Source organism: Cryphonectria parasitica (assembly GCF_011745365.1).
Source record: "Cryphonectria parasitica EP155 unplaced genomic scaffold M406scaffold_9, whole genome shotgun sequence".
NCBI lineage: Eukaryota > Fungi > Ascomycota > Sordariomycetes > Diaporthales > Cryphonectriaceae > Cryphonectria > Cryphonectria parasitica.
In genome coordinates, this window is record NW_024468917.1 from 881,208 (window position 1) to 895,554 (window position 14,347).

Here is a 14,347-nt window from a genome sequence, read left to right on the forward strand (position 1 = left end):
AAAAGGTAGTATGAGGTCAGAGTGTTGTAGCCATCAAGGTCCTCCACTAAGGGTCACAGCACATCAAAGACCAACCGTCCCCTCGGCTCACAAACTGGCCGCTGTGCAGATAGACGGAGCAAGGGGTAGAGAATCTGATCCATACTTAATCACCTTGGAAGAGATAACCTCTATAAGCCCTTACTTGGATTTTGTCTCGAAACAATTGTCGTCTTTTATTTTTTTCTCTTTTTGTATTTGTCACGAAGTTCGCGAATTCCATTTCGAGGAAATGGCGAGCCCCCAACTTCTGTGCAAGTAGACGGTGACCCACTAACCCAGCTTGCAGTCTCCGAAGCCGCTAAGTAAGTACTTAGGCGGCCTAACCAAGCCAGGTACGTCATGCCTGCAGTAGTACTACCAGAGGTATTACGGGATACCTCTGCCCCACCATGAGCGGTCCCTCAACATCGTCATCTGAGACGTGCTTGGCCTGATAGCATGACCAACCACAACATACTATGATACCTTCGCACCTCTCATATGAGCTAAACAAACAGCTCCTAGACTAATATACACCATGACGACTCCCATCTAGCATACCTAGACTATTAGTTTTGTTATCTTCTTCTCAATCCTATATTTGTCTCCTGCCATGCCCGATTTCGCTGCCTGCGACGCAAGAGAAAGATGCCCTCCTCCCTCGCGCGCAAGGTGATTATAGCTGCCGCGGTAGACGGACTGTTCATACAACCCTTGTCTACCAGGAAAGAACAGAGGTCGTCTTCGCCGGTTAAGATACGCTATGGAGATGCCGCTATCTCGTTTGCATCTCGAGATGCCCTTCCGGACTTGTCTGAGCCTAACTCGTCCTTCGAGGCCTTCGGAATTGTTGGTACGTTTCATGCGCAGATTTGGAATCTCTCCCGTCGCTGCCGAGATCATAGTCCTCACATATAGCTAGGCCTGGTGACCGTTTCCCGCTTCAGCTACCTCGTCTCCATCACCCGCCGCCAGCAGGTCGCATCTATTCGGGGCCTGCCCGTCTATGTCATCACCGAAGTTGCCTTGACACCCTGCTCTTCGTACAACGACGCGAATGAGTCTGTTGCCAAGACTGCGACACATTTACACGTAAAGACCGGTGGAGAGACAGCGGGCCATGAGTCCGATGCAGACACAGACGCAGACACGGACACGGACATAGACCTTGACGCCCAGTCTATCAAGAGCGACGAGGTGCCCACCGACGATGACGAGCCCGTCTCGACAGAGGGCCAGGGCAAAGCTCCTGCCGGTAAGGCGGGAGCCCCTGGAAGCGTGGTTCAGGATGTGATGTCTCGACGGGGCAGCTATGGCCGTTTCGCACAGCGCTGGTTCAGTAAGAGCGGTTGGCAGCAGGAGTCAAAGCGGAACATGGGTATGAGCCGGTCGGAGGAGGCCGTGAACACTCTGGACAAGGACAAGATGGATGCAATGTCAGGCGCAGAGGCAATTGCAAACCCGCAGTCTCCCGCAGCGACAAGCGAGGATAAGGCCGCCCCAGACGCTGCGGGTGTGCCGGTGAAGGAAGCCAAAGAGGAGGAATTGGCGCCGCCAACGCTGTTGCCGAAGTTGTTGCGCACGACGCAGATCCTGTTTGGCTCGTCCAAGAGCTACTATTTTTCGTATGACTACGATCTGACGCGCAGCATGGCGAAGCAGCCACGAGGGGCCGCGCAGCCAGATGTGCCGCTGCACCAGAAGGTTGACCCGATGTACTTTTGGAACCACAATGTGGCACGGCCCTTCATCGACGCGGGTGCAGACTCACTGGCGCTGCCGCTAATGAAGGGATTTGTTGGTCAGAGGACCTTCACAGTCGATAGCGACCCACTGCAGGTGGATGACTTCAAGGACTCTGTAGAGATGAGAGACTTTGCTGCGAAGCCGACTAGCACCGAGTCGAATCCATCATCGCCTCCGAATGAGGGAGCACCTGTGCAGCTGAAGTCATCAGAAAAGCAGTTCGATCTCACTATCATCTCCCGGCGGTCCGTAAAACGGGCTGGACTAAGATACCTGAGGCGAGGCATTGATGATGAAGGTTAGTCGCATCCAGGCAAGAACAGACGGACACCAGCTAATCGATCCATAGGATTCTGCGCCAATTCGGTGGAAACAGAGCAGATTCTTTCTCACAAGACTCCCGATCCCAACTCCGAGGCGCACTCTTTCCTTCAAGTCAGAGGCAGCATACCGGTCTTCTTCACGCAAAGCCCCTATTCGTTGAAACCCTCGCCCATATTCCAACACTCAGAGGAGGCAAATTTCCGAGCGCTGAAGACGCACTTTGACAGACTACATAAAGAGTATGGGTCTCTTCAGATTGCTAACCTGGTTGAAAAACATGGTGTTGAGGCACCTATCGGCGAGAAATACCAGAAAGGAGTAGAGAAATACAACGAGGAGACAAACGAAGCCGGCAGAATTCCTTTCGAGTGGTTCGACTTCCACGACGCCTGCCGGGGTATGAAGTTCGAAAACGTCCAAAAGCTTATCGAGACTCTCAAGGGCCAGCTCGACAGTTTCGGCAGCACTATCGAACGGGATGGCAATATACAAACCAAGCAGCAGGGCGTGGTACGCACGAATTGCATGGACTGCCTGGACAGGACAAACGTTTGCCAGAGCTCATTTGCCAAGTACGTGCTGGATTCACAGCTTAAGGCGCAGGGTTTCGACATGTCGGCGCAACAAGACCAGGTGAACTCGTGGTTCAACACGCTGTGGGCAGACAATGGCGATGCAATCTCCAAGCAGTATGCCTCCACCGCAGCTATGAAGGGTGATTATACCAGGACGAAGAGGAGGGATTATAGGGGTGCGTTGACGGATGCTGGGCTGGGCCTGACAAGATTTTACAACGGGTGAGTTTCTTCTACCCCTCTACGATGCGATCCCATAAGATAATGCTGACTGATGGGATAATAGCATGGTGAACGACTTCTTTCTCCAAGCCACGATCGATTTCCTCCTTGGCAACGTGACCTCCTTCGTCTTTGAAGAATTTGAAGCCAACATGATGACCAAGGATCCTGCGGTATCCATTCAGAAGATGCGAGAACAGGCCATCGAGCTTTGCCAGAAGCGAGTCGTGTCTGATGAGAGCGAAGAATTTATCGGTGGCTGGACGTTCTTGAGTCCTGCGGTGACCAACAGTCTCACAGCCACGCCGTTCCAAGAGATTGTATTCCTACTCACCGACACCGCGATGTACCTGTGCCGGTTCGACTGGAACCTGGACAAGGTCTCATCGTTTGATCGCGTGGAGTTGAGCCATGTCACACACATCAAGTTTGGCACATATATCACCTCAACCATCTCATCCACACAGACGGACGAGCGCAAAAATATCGGGCTCGTAGTCACCTACGAGCCAGGCTCCAACGACATCCGCCGCGTGAACACCCGATCTTTATCCAGCGTGAAGGGGGGCACCGATCAGCCCTCGACCGCCCAAGACCCCAAAACGTCTACGCCAAACCCTCCCAACGCCGTGCAGAACCGCCTCACGGGCCTCCTCAACCGAAAAGCACCACCCGCTCCCGAGACCAAGACGCTAGCTCTAAAGGCCCCGTATGCCAAGTCATCCATAGCCGACAGCAATAGCACCAGCGGGAGCCGTATGAGCGAGACGGAGCTCGTGACAAGCGTGTGTAATGAGATCGAGAGGCTGGCGTTCGTGAATCAGCCCGTCTCCGGGGCAGCCGAGGCGAAGCGAGAGAGTATCATTGAGGAGGGAGAGATTGTCAGCCTGGCAGAGGCGAAGAAGAACGTGGGTATACTTGAGACGCTGGGGTATAATATCAAGAGGTTTGTATGGGCTTAGTAGACCCAGTACGGAGCCGGAGGACGAAGACCTGAGGCTGCACATGGCTTGTGAAGTGGTAGACTGGAGACAGCCTAGCCTGATACACATTACAGCATCTGAAGCTGCAGAAGCACTAGGATGGACTTTTTCGAGCAAACGGTCAAAACACAATTGCGCTCAACGTACACAGCACACTAGATTATACACAGAAACCAGATCAATATTCAAACCTACAGGAACGGTGCCTCCTCGAATGAGAGAATGAGTGGCTTGATGATATCAGGTATCAACAGAGTAAAAGTCTTGCCCGGTCATAACCACCTCGCGCATGGAGCGATCATGTACGTATCAGTGTTTTTTCCGAGTATTTTGTTTACTCTTTTACAACTGCCAAGCGCTAGCGCAACAAAGCATGCATGCCTCACGTCTGTTGTCTCGCTAGAATGTTGTTCTGCTAGTTCTTAGTCCAATGCTTCCGGCATTGGCATCCTCTCTCTCAGCCGTCTATCTTCCCGTTCCCAATGACCCGGCGATACAAATGCATCTGATACCTCATATCCTCTAACGCGATCGGATACCTCAGCTCCGGCGCCAATCTGAACCACACAGAGTCCTTGGCCTCGATCTTCTCCCAGCCCGCCGCCTCTTCCTCCTCCTCCCCATCTTGTTCCGCGCCCAGAAGTACCCTGTCGAGCAACCACTGCATCGGGTAGCGCTTTGCCTCCTTGCCGACCGTCGTCTCGGAGTAGCTCCCGGGGCTGTCGACGACGAGGAGAAGAGACCCGGCAGGTAGGACGGAGGTTAGGGTGAGGAGGAATGTGGTTGTCTTGCCAATGCCGGCTGCTGTGAAGAGCTCGTTGAGGGTGAAGAGGAGCGTGACTAGTACGGGCTTTGACTGGGATGAGGAGGAGGAGGAGGAGGAGGAGGAATCGGGTGAGATGAGAATGGACAAATCCTCTCTACTAAGGGCGAGGACGTCATGTTGTTTGAAATCCACATCTTGTAGCCTAGAGGGCGTCACAAACGCCGTATTTGCTGCCTGGGCCGCTGCGCTGGCATACTTGGATAACTTTGGCGGTGTTGTCAGCCCGGTCTGAAGCTTGTCGACGACGCCTGCCCAGGAGGCGACATCGAGTAGACTTATCGACCCAGCTGTTTCTGGAGGCTGGCGGCTTAGGTGCGATGCGACTGACGCAAGTTCTGCCGCTGCTCCTCCTATCGCCAGCACCCTGAGCACCGCCCTGGCTCTCTCGTCACCGCCCTCGCCGTCCTCATCCTGCTGAGGCTGCCTGCCGCAGAGCTGCTCTAGGTGTGATCTGATCCCGTCCAGGACGGCAGCATAGCACAGTGCTCTCGTGGGGCTCCATCGCGCAGCGTATGCCTCCAGGTAGTCCTCCTTACCAAAGGCCTTCTCAAAGTCACGACTGAAGAGGGCAGACTTGACTTCCTGAAGCAGGGTGTTGAAGCCCGAGGACAACAGGACGGAACTGAACGTAGACTGAAAGATATTGAGAATTTTTTGTTGGTGTGCTGTGTCCTGACGCATTTGCTCTTCACTTGTATGGGTGGGCCCGCCGGACTCGAGAGTTTGTTTTCCGCTCGGGGTTTTCCCGGTCTGCTTTGCCGGGCGTGGCTTTGATGAGCCTGATTTTGGTCCTGACTTGGGCGCGGGTTTCTTAACCATCGTGACGTTCTTGTGCTTGGATCCTCGCTTCGTACGCCCGTTGAAGTTCGACCAGCAGCCTATCCTTCTCCCGGTCTAGCCACGATCCGAGATGTGAGTAGTGACTATAGAAAAATAAATTGATCAATGGGCAATTGCAATTTCTGGCAAGTCAATGTCGTTACAATTGAGTAGTGTTGCTAAGAGTTCTCATTTGAGTTAAGTTGAAGTCGATCTTCTCAATCCACCACTGCTTTTCAGCCAATCAGCGGACGCTTGAGGTAGCTGAATAAGCTCTCACTGATGACTCCCCTTCCTCCTCTTGAGAGGTGGCAGGGTGAGAATTCTGCAATCACACAGATAGAGAGAGAGAGAGAGAGAGAGAGAGAAAGCACACGGGATATCTTGGATGTGCTGATGTGGGAATCTGGTGGAGAGATCTTCTGAGTAAGACGGATCATCTGGCGATGGCATTCATTGTCTCAGTGAGCTCAGGTGGATGACTTGCATCTTGCAGATCCTCTTCGCTCGCCCCTGGATTCTGGCCCGTGTTCATGCTGGTGCCCGTTTGATGGGAACGGCGGAAAAAAAAGAAAAAGTTCCCACTTGACAGGAGATTGTCACTTTTTGGTCTGCTCTACAAGTCACATATGGTATGGTGAGACAAATGACTGGAGGATCCTCCCAGGTGTTTATGTCTGGCCCTGGAGTTGTGAGCAGGGAAGTGTGATGTGTAACAGGTCAGCCAAGAGGCTCAGGCCCGATGGTAATGTGACAAGCTAAAGCTGCGCAGGCACTGACAGATGTACCGGAGTACTAATGGTAGCACTCAAGACTGGTAATGAACAGGGGGTCCTCGGCTACAGGGGACGCTAGCCCAGGGTTATGGACGGCCATACCGTAGTACTATGTACTATGGGATTATGGTTGGCAGAGGCTTTTAGAAGCCGAGACTAGAATAGCTGTCTTTGATTGGGATTTGGTGTGGCTATGAGTTGTTTTTTTCTTCTTTCTTTCTGCCTTCTCTCCACTGTCGCGTGTGGTATTTAAAGTATATCTCCTTGGACACAAATCACTCTTGGCCACTACTTCACCTCCAGGCAATGTTTCCCAGCTGAATCGGTTGAATCCTTTGCAGCATTACAGTGGAGCCATTCCCTCTTTGGATTCCTCCCCCTGGCTTCGTCTGTTGCCAGCCGGACGGAGCAAAAAGTCCCTGGACCAGCAGCTCAGTTTGGGGATGCTCCTGAGTACTATACTCCTCCAAAGTTCAACTTGACGTCAGGGCTCTTTTTTTCTGCACCCGAGAAGCCCCCTTCAGGCCAGCCAGTGTGTCAGGAACCATTCAAGTCGCGTTGCAGAACAACACCACAGAGGTACGAATGATGCTCCGCTCTGAACAATCATCATCTACTTCTCTCCTGGACCCCAATCAGCACATTGCCCTTCTGGCTAACTCATCAATGCCCCCAGAGCATCCAATGTCAGCGACCAGCAGTCACCTATGAACACCTCCAGCGACATCGCACCTCCTCCTGACGAACCCCACGATGTCTACTTCTCCTTTTCAGCCTGGTTCCTAGAAGATTACCATCTGACGACTGCGTCTTTCCCTGCCCTGTGACATTCTTTTCTGGACCTTCTACCAAATCGAGCCAACTCTCCAAGCGCTTGGAATGCCCACAGTACACGACACGACTTTTGTCCAACCCAACCTTCCCCAGTGACGCTGTCACCAACACCTTTACCACACTACATATCACCTAGTCCTGTAATCCTAGTCAAGCTTCTGGTGTGAAGGATAGTCATCATGGCCACTGTAAGCTTAACCTCCCCTTCCTCTCTCTGTTCTGCAGCCTTGTTTGTTGTCCTTGTTTTCTATGTGTTTGTTGCTTTTGAATGCACATTGCCAACATTGCGCCTCTAGCCAACTGACCATGCTGCAAAGACCCCGACGAGTAATCTCCCCACCTCTCCTCCACAACCTCCTCCTATCCCCCTCGACTCTTTTCGTCTCTTCATCTCGCAACCGGTGGTCGCGGCTTTTTGCGCAGGCGGTGTCGCCGGTGCCGTGTCTCGAACTGTCGTCTCCCCCCTCGAGCGCCTGAAGATTCTCTTCCAAGTCCAGTCCGCCGGTCGCGAGGAGTACAAGCTCTCCGTAGGCAAAGCGCTCAAGAAGATGTGGCAGGAGGAGGGCTGGCGTGGCTTCATGCGCGGCAACGGGACCAATTGTGTGCGCATTGTGCCCTACTCGGCTGTCCAGTTCGGCAGCTACAATTTCTACAAGCGGCACTTCTTCGAGACGTACCCTGGCGCCGACCTGGGCCCCTTCATGCGCCTGACATGTGGTGGCCTCGCCGGCATCACGTCCGTCACCTTCACGTACCCGCTCGACATCGTGCGCACCCGTCTCTCGATCCAGACAGCCAGCTTCGCGGACCTTGGGTCGCGGCCCCATACTGGAAAGATGCCTGGCATGTGGGCGACCATGGTCACCATGTACAAGACTGAGGGCGGCCTCCTCGCCTTGTATAGAGGCATCGTTCCCACCGTCGCCGGTGTCGCGCCATACGTCGGCCTCAACTTCATGGTGTACGAGCACGTGCGCAAGGTTCTGACCCCAGAGGGCGACAAGAACCCTAATAACGTGCGGAAGCTTCTGGCCGGTGCCATTTCTGGTGCGGTCGCGCAGACCTGCACCTATCCCTTGTGAGTAACGACCATTAGATGTTTTTACGCAGATGTACAACGAGGTGGAAGACACGAATCTGTGTGTGTGTGCGTGCGCGCAGGCTGACACAAGAGACAGTGATGTGCTCCGCCGGCGATTTCAAATCAACACCATGAGTGGCATGGGTTACAAATACAAATCAATAGGTGATGCGATGTCCCGGATCATTGCCCAGGAGGGCATCAAGGGAATGTACAAGGGTATTGTGCCGAACCTCTTGAAGGTGGCACCCAGCATGGCATCGAGCTGGCTGAGCTTCGAGATGACACGAGACTTCCTCGTCAGTCTTGGTCCGCAGGAGGTCGTCCTCTGAGTCCGCAGCATAACGATCAATAAAGAGGGGGAGAGAGAGGCTTCGACAATGTTGACGACAAACAACCGCGAGGATACCCAATCATGACCGGTATGGGGAAGGCACCAGCAGCATGCCATGTTCCATGGCCTCGGAAGGCCACCACAGCGCTACTTTCTGGGACCATCAGTACCATTTACAACCCCGATGGCCCCGTGTACGACGGGATAGAACAAGTATCGAAGAGATCCTTTCGGGATGAGGATATTTGTGACAAGGTTTCTGAGCATTGAGTCGACCGTCCTACTTGAGCAACATGAAGAGGCTTTACAACGAGCTGCCGATGCCCCGAGGGAGGGCGGCTGATGGGGACAAGCCACAATCTGGGTCAGATAAGCTTGCGAAGACAATTATTAGACTTTAGAAGGCATGGCTATGTCTACTTACATTGCATCATCACGGGATGCACCGTGCCAATAAAAATTGATACCGCTGTATTCTAATGTTACATCAAACTGGTGGATGCTGCGATCTGTAAGTACATTTGCGTCAACTGGTAGACGAGAGGCTCCAAGGTGGTGTTGTACTGCCACATAGTACTCTGGCATCCGAAGTTGTAAGGAAATCTTCAAACCTGAGGTGGGCATTCTCGTACTTTTCCATTATCTCTAAGCTGGAAATTTCTCTGCCGGAGAAACATTTCTGTTTCGCTTCAATGTTCATGTAAGGGGAATCATAGAGTGAGGAGTCAAATAGCCCGCTCTTCTACAACCATCTACGAGCCTCGCTGAAACCTCATTCTCCGACCCATTTCCTTTACGGATCTCAATGTTGCCTTCTTTCCTTTTTCCCTTTCCCCTCGTCCCCCCGATGAAGACGTAAGAGGCAGAGAATGCAACTCCCGCAAAAGAATAAGGCTTTTTCACATGTTTCCTTGAGCCTTGTCACTCGAGGGAATCTGCCTCAATAGATGCGCTGTTGAGTAAGCAACCGCCGCAAAGGAAATGTGATATATTGCAATTTCAAGAACGTCCTTCCTGAAGTTGTTGCAAATATTGAGCTGAATCGCAAACACTCCAATCAAAGCAGAGCACGAGATACATTGCGAGCGCCACGCAGCTGCACGCCAATGCGAGTGAGATCTTCGCGTCCTCGCATGTAGGACCGAAGGCGGAGATAATCCGGCCGTAATCAATGAATATACATGTGATATCGCCAGTTTCCCATCATAACTACTTAGTACTCAAGTATTTAAATGAGTTCTCAGCCTTCCAAACTACGCTCTACTTCCCAGCCAGACAGACCTTGGTAAAGCTTTCATGTCGTCACCCTCGAGCTATCTGATTTTTGGGAGCTCTATAACCAGGAAGATCTATCATCGCCACCGCCCCAATGAACGTGGAGCCTGGTGTCCCGGACGGGACGCGAGGCGAGGACTCAGTCTTCTGGGATGACGCGGAGGACCTTCTCACGAAAGACTATGTGGGATGTATCAAACGTATGTTCTCAGCTTCATTCCTGCTCGCTCTTCCTACTCCTCTCTTCTGTTCAAAAGACAGCCTGAAGTGCGTATCTCTCAATATTCTAAGTCCGTTTGAAACAACAGGCCAAGAGGGCATGGACCAAGAAGCAGGAACCACTCTACAGAACGACAAAGGGCATGGTGTTTGGAAACACTCACCCAACCATGCGCAAAACTGCTATGCATCGTTTGGAGACCGTGGTACAACTGCGACCGTGGACGCATTTGGTAATATAATGCAACTCAGCCGATTCCTTGGAGCAGGCGTCGGCAAGTCAGGAATGCTTTGCGTTGATCGTGTTGATGCCCTGCGGGTGCCTGCGTGGACCCCAGTTCCGTATCAAGTACAGGATAGGATGGATTGGTTGAACGACTTGACAGAAAAGGTCGAGCAGGCTGAACGATTTGGCATCGTCTTCGAGAGACCCCTAAGCGATATCATGAGCAACAACTCGGGATCTCCTGACAAAAAGTGGCTCAATTGGCGATGGCCTTGTTACGAATATAGGAATTCTCCTGATCGTCACCCCAAACTGCCAAGTTCGAGAATAGTGATACAGTGGATGGTTCATAACGGGACGGTGTTGCAGAAAACCACAGTTCGCAACTTGGGGGAAAGGCCTTTTAACGCAAAGTTTCAGTTCAGCGGACATATCCTGATTCGAGAGCTTGACTGCTTTGATAACAATCACTCATTCAACAATGCCGACTCCAACGACGAAGCCGAAGCATACTCCAGTCGCATCGGTCCTCATGGATATAGCTGGGTCTGCGTCCATAAGTTTCCGGCGACTGGGGCACAACAAAACTCATCGACAGAAGCAGGACCACCTTCATCCAATCAGGCTGGCGAAGAGTCACTAGAATCTAGGAGCTCACCCCCCTTCGCCGCTGCTACTGTTGTGACCATTTTCAAAAATGGCGAAGCCCTGAAATTCCCCGGTTCGGATCCCAAAAACCCTTACTCTTGGCGTCACAATATTAAGCCCGGGGGAAAGATGGAACTCGTCATAGCTTTCAGGTTGATCAAACTCGATCAATCGCAAGAAAGCTGGAAGAACTTCGTTATTCCCGCATGTGATGCCGACGTGGACAAATTTCTTAATGAAGAAAAGTTACAACCGACCGACCTCTTCATCTCTCAACTTCGGAGTGACAACAAGGACAGCTCAGACAACAACCAGGAAAAATCATCGACTAGATATACCAGTCCCGTAGGCAGGTTTGACAGATCACCTGATAACCATATCGAGTTCATGGTTCGCCGCAACCTGGAGCACATTCTCTCTGTATGCGCCATTCCTCTGACGGAGCCTTCACTCGAGTCTGATGGCACAAAGCCAGCTCAAGGCGATTCGAGCGGAATACGCACACCCAGTCGACTTGGTACCCCTGAGATGGTGGCACTGACATGTGGCGACATTTCTGGACACCTTGTCTCTAATTCTGCAAGTTTGTGAGTATTCATGGCGGTACGAAGATCAAGCGCTTCAAATCATTCCCTGACAAGCATCGCAGCTTTGCCTTCTCCTTCCTGGTCGAAATTGCCAAGCGACTTCGAAATCTCAAGTCAACGAGATCAGAAGTTCAAAATCTCTTGGAAAGGATCTACTCTGTGTGTCGTGGACATCTCAGATGGATACAGAACACCAAAAAGATGCCAAATGGCTGTTTTGCACCGAATTACCGTGTCACTGGGGAGTTCATTAATGAGCCGCCCGACCCATGGACATGGTTAGAACCCGAAGCACTCACAGATACACCATTTCAGCTACTGAAGGCCACACAATTTTCCAGCATCATGCAAAATGATGAAGATCGGGAGGTTGCACATGGCCCAGTGTTAGGGGTATTGACGGAGTGGCTGACGGCCCTGGAGAAGGCTGATAGGCGCGGCAAGTTTGCATGGCCCCATGCAACGAAGGAGGACATGAAAATCTTTCGGCTGGACGACCACCTTTGGATCTTCTTTGCTCTCAAGTCTGTGCTGAATCTGGGTGAATCGTTCCTTCAGGCCTACGATGACCAGCTACGCAACGAGGACCAGCAATCCAACGAGGACCAGCTATTCAACGAGGACCGGCTATCCCACGATGACCGGCTATCCGACGAGAAAAAACCCAAGGTGAAGATATCGCGAATGAGGGCCAGCGTCTCATTTCGAGTCGGCACAGGAGAGCAGAAATTCAACGCGAACGATCTGCAAATGGAGGTACTGAGACGATTTACCGCAGAGAATGGGAATGTGCGCAGAAGAATGCTGGCACTGACTCGCTCGCCGAGGGAGACTCGTTTTCTTTTGCATGCAAGGGACACTGCATTCTTTTATGGCGAGGAGTGGAGTTTCTTGACGGATTTGACATACAAGGAACTATGGGACGCTACACTGCAAGTACAGGCTGAACATGACGAAAACGACGACGGCACGTGGACTACCACCCTCCGGTTTGCTCTGGCAATTGCTATGGGCAGCCTAGAGAAGCGTATCAACAAAAAGACGCCGAGAGAACTCGTTAAGACTGCTCTCGATGTTTTATTTCGCTTGACGGGGTTCAACGGGGTGGTTCCAGGGGAGAGCGACGAGGCAATCGATGAGGCGATGCAGCCTAAGATCTTCGATGACGAGAGATATCGACATTTTTACTTCCACGCAGGGTTCGAGGTGCCATTTCTGTTGTTGACGTACGCGGGACGAGTCAAAAAAGTAATGGATCCGATTAAAGTTCCAATGCCGGCCCAACAACCTAGGCTCGATACCAGAGGCACCGAAGAAGTGTTAGATCTCTTGAGAAAGATTTCGCGGGAACTGTCACAGAGGAATCGAAGCTCTGCCATCAAGAATCACCGACTCATAATGAAAAAGAGTATCCCGTTCAACATTCAGATAGACTCAACAAGTATAGTTGAAATTGGCGACGAGTGGCTGTTCAACTACCCAGGTACGTTTCGGGAAGCATGACCTTGTTGATGAGAGTATGATTTCTATTTCGAGACAATGACCCACACAAGGTTATAATTATCACCAATTCTTCGTATTAAGAGCTACTACTTCTTCTTCTTCTTTTTCAAAAAAAAAAAAAGGAAAAAAAGAAAAGCGAAGACTGACCTCATTCCCGACCAGCATTTTTCGGGTACGAATCAGACGAAACAACCGACTTCCCGTCTGCTCTCAAGATCGCCAGGGATGATCTGAAAGAGCATTCCCAAACGAAATTCATCCAGAGAGCGATAGATGAAGTTGACGCAGAACAGGAAGCTAACGGACAAGGATCGGAAGCTTCCAGACACGGACAACTACATGCTAGACAGCAAATGCCAGCTACCAGACGACAAAAAGACAGCACAGATACAGAAATCGACGCCAAAATACTTGATATTCCGAAGTACAAGCACCTTGGCAAGCGACGAGATACCAGGAGCATACCGTGGAGCCTCCGCAAGCAAGCTTACTCCGGTTGCGGGCGCCATTTGTTCCTATAATAGACTGTGAATAGCTCCATTTATTCCTCTTTTTCTTTCCTCACCTTCGCCCCCGCTTTTGTGCTGCTATTTCCTCGCTTCGCTTCGCTCAGCTCCCTCCCCAACCCATCCGCCAGGAAATAGCTGCTTTCCTCAGAAACACGAAGATGCACGTGGACCACCCGGTTGATTAGGATGCGTATAAAAATCAGAGAAATACTCAGAAGCTTCCGGGAGTCAATAGAAGAAAGAAAAATCTTCTGCAGAGAGCTGGTCTGGAAAGAGTAGCATATGCATCAGATATAGTACAGATAACAAATGGGCTAAAGATAATAGCTAAATAATAAGATGCCTTAACGAAATGGATGTATCTTGTGAATACAGAAAGAGTATAAGAAAATACGCTTTTTTTTAAGAGCTTAAAGGGTTAATGTTCTAATTGTTAATATGGAAGTTAAGTTCGTAGGTTGTTGCAGAAGCTAAAAGCACTTGCCTTTCGCTGTATTAGCTATATGAGGTAATTGATTGTTGAAGGTAGTTGATTGTTGTAAACATCCAACTGTGTTTACTGCTAATGCGCTTTCATAATCTTCTGAATCCATATCTCAAGACCTTCTTTTGAGCTTAGCCAATCTTCTTGCCTTCTGTAAAGACTACCAAGTTTATCCATACTACATTCTAGCTGCTGCTTCCAAAAAGCAACGAGATTCCAGCTGCAGCCTTAACATTATGGATAATAATCATCCTACCTTGCATAATAGCAGCAAAGCTGGCAAGAATTCTACAGAAATAACCAGAAATTGCAGTGCTAACTATGCAGCTGCTCCGAAGCAGCATTGCACTTGCAA

The 14,347-nt window shown here is 51.0% G+C and overlaps 4 protein-coding genes across 4 annotated transcripts; 3 read left to right on the forward strand and 1 right to left on the reverse strand.

Moving 5' to 3' along the window:
- Positions 1–669: 669 nt before the first annotated feature.
- M406DRAFT_296089 (uncharacterized protein) lies at positions 670–4,064 on the forward strand (the record flags this gene model as incomplete). Its single annotated transcript, XM_040919227.1, has 5 exons — positions 670–870; positions 940–1,422; positions 1,471–2,065; positions 2,117–2,888; positions 2,953–4,064. 5 exons carry the CDS (start codon positions 670–672, stop codon positions 3,848–3,850), a joined length of 2,949 nt encoding a protein of 982 aa, XP_040771661.1. The 3' UTR covers positions 3,851–4,064.
- Positions 4,065–4,328: 264 nt separating this feature from the next.
- M406DRAFT_268212 (uncharacterized protein) lies at positions 4,329–5,378 on the reverse strand (the record flags this gene model as incomplete). Its single annotated transcript, XM_040917921.1, has 1 exon — positions 4,329–5,378. The coding sequence occupies one exon, from the start codon at positions 5,376–5,378 to the stop codon at positions 4,329–4,331; it is 1,050 nt and encodes a 349-aa protein (XP_040771662.1).
- Positions 5,379–7,305: 1,927 nt separating this feature from the next.
- On the forward strand, positions 7,306–9,014 carry M406DRAFT_348224 (mitochondrial carrier; the record flags this gene model as incomplete). Its single annotated transcript, XM_040922370.1, has 3 exons — positions 7,306–7,379; positions 7,455–8,204; positions 8,305–9,014. 3 exons carry the CDS (start codon positions 7,306–7,308, stop codon positions 8,537–8,539), a joined length of 1,059 nt encoding a protein of 352 aa, XP_040771663.1. The 3' UTR covers positions 8,540–9,014.
- An 805-nt stretch (positions 9,015–9,819) lies between these two features.
- M406DRAFT_353495 (uncharacterized protein) lies at positions 9,820–13,858 on the forward strand. The gene is made up of 6 exons (XM_040922770.1): positions 9,820–10,016; positions 10,374–11,329; positions 11,812–12,285; positions 12,439–12,722; positions 12,789–12,979; positions 13,162–13,858. Exons 1-6 carry the CDS (start codon positions 9,911–9,913, stop codon positions 13,518–13,520), a joined length of 2,370 nt encoding a protein of 789 aa, XP_040771664.1. The 5' UTR covers positions 9,820–9,910; the 3' UTR covers positions 13,521–13,858.
- Positions 13,859–14,347: the final 489 nt, after the last annotated feature.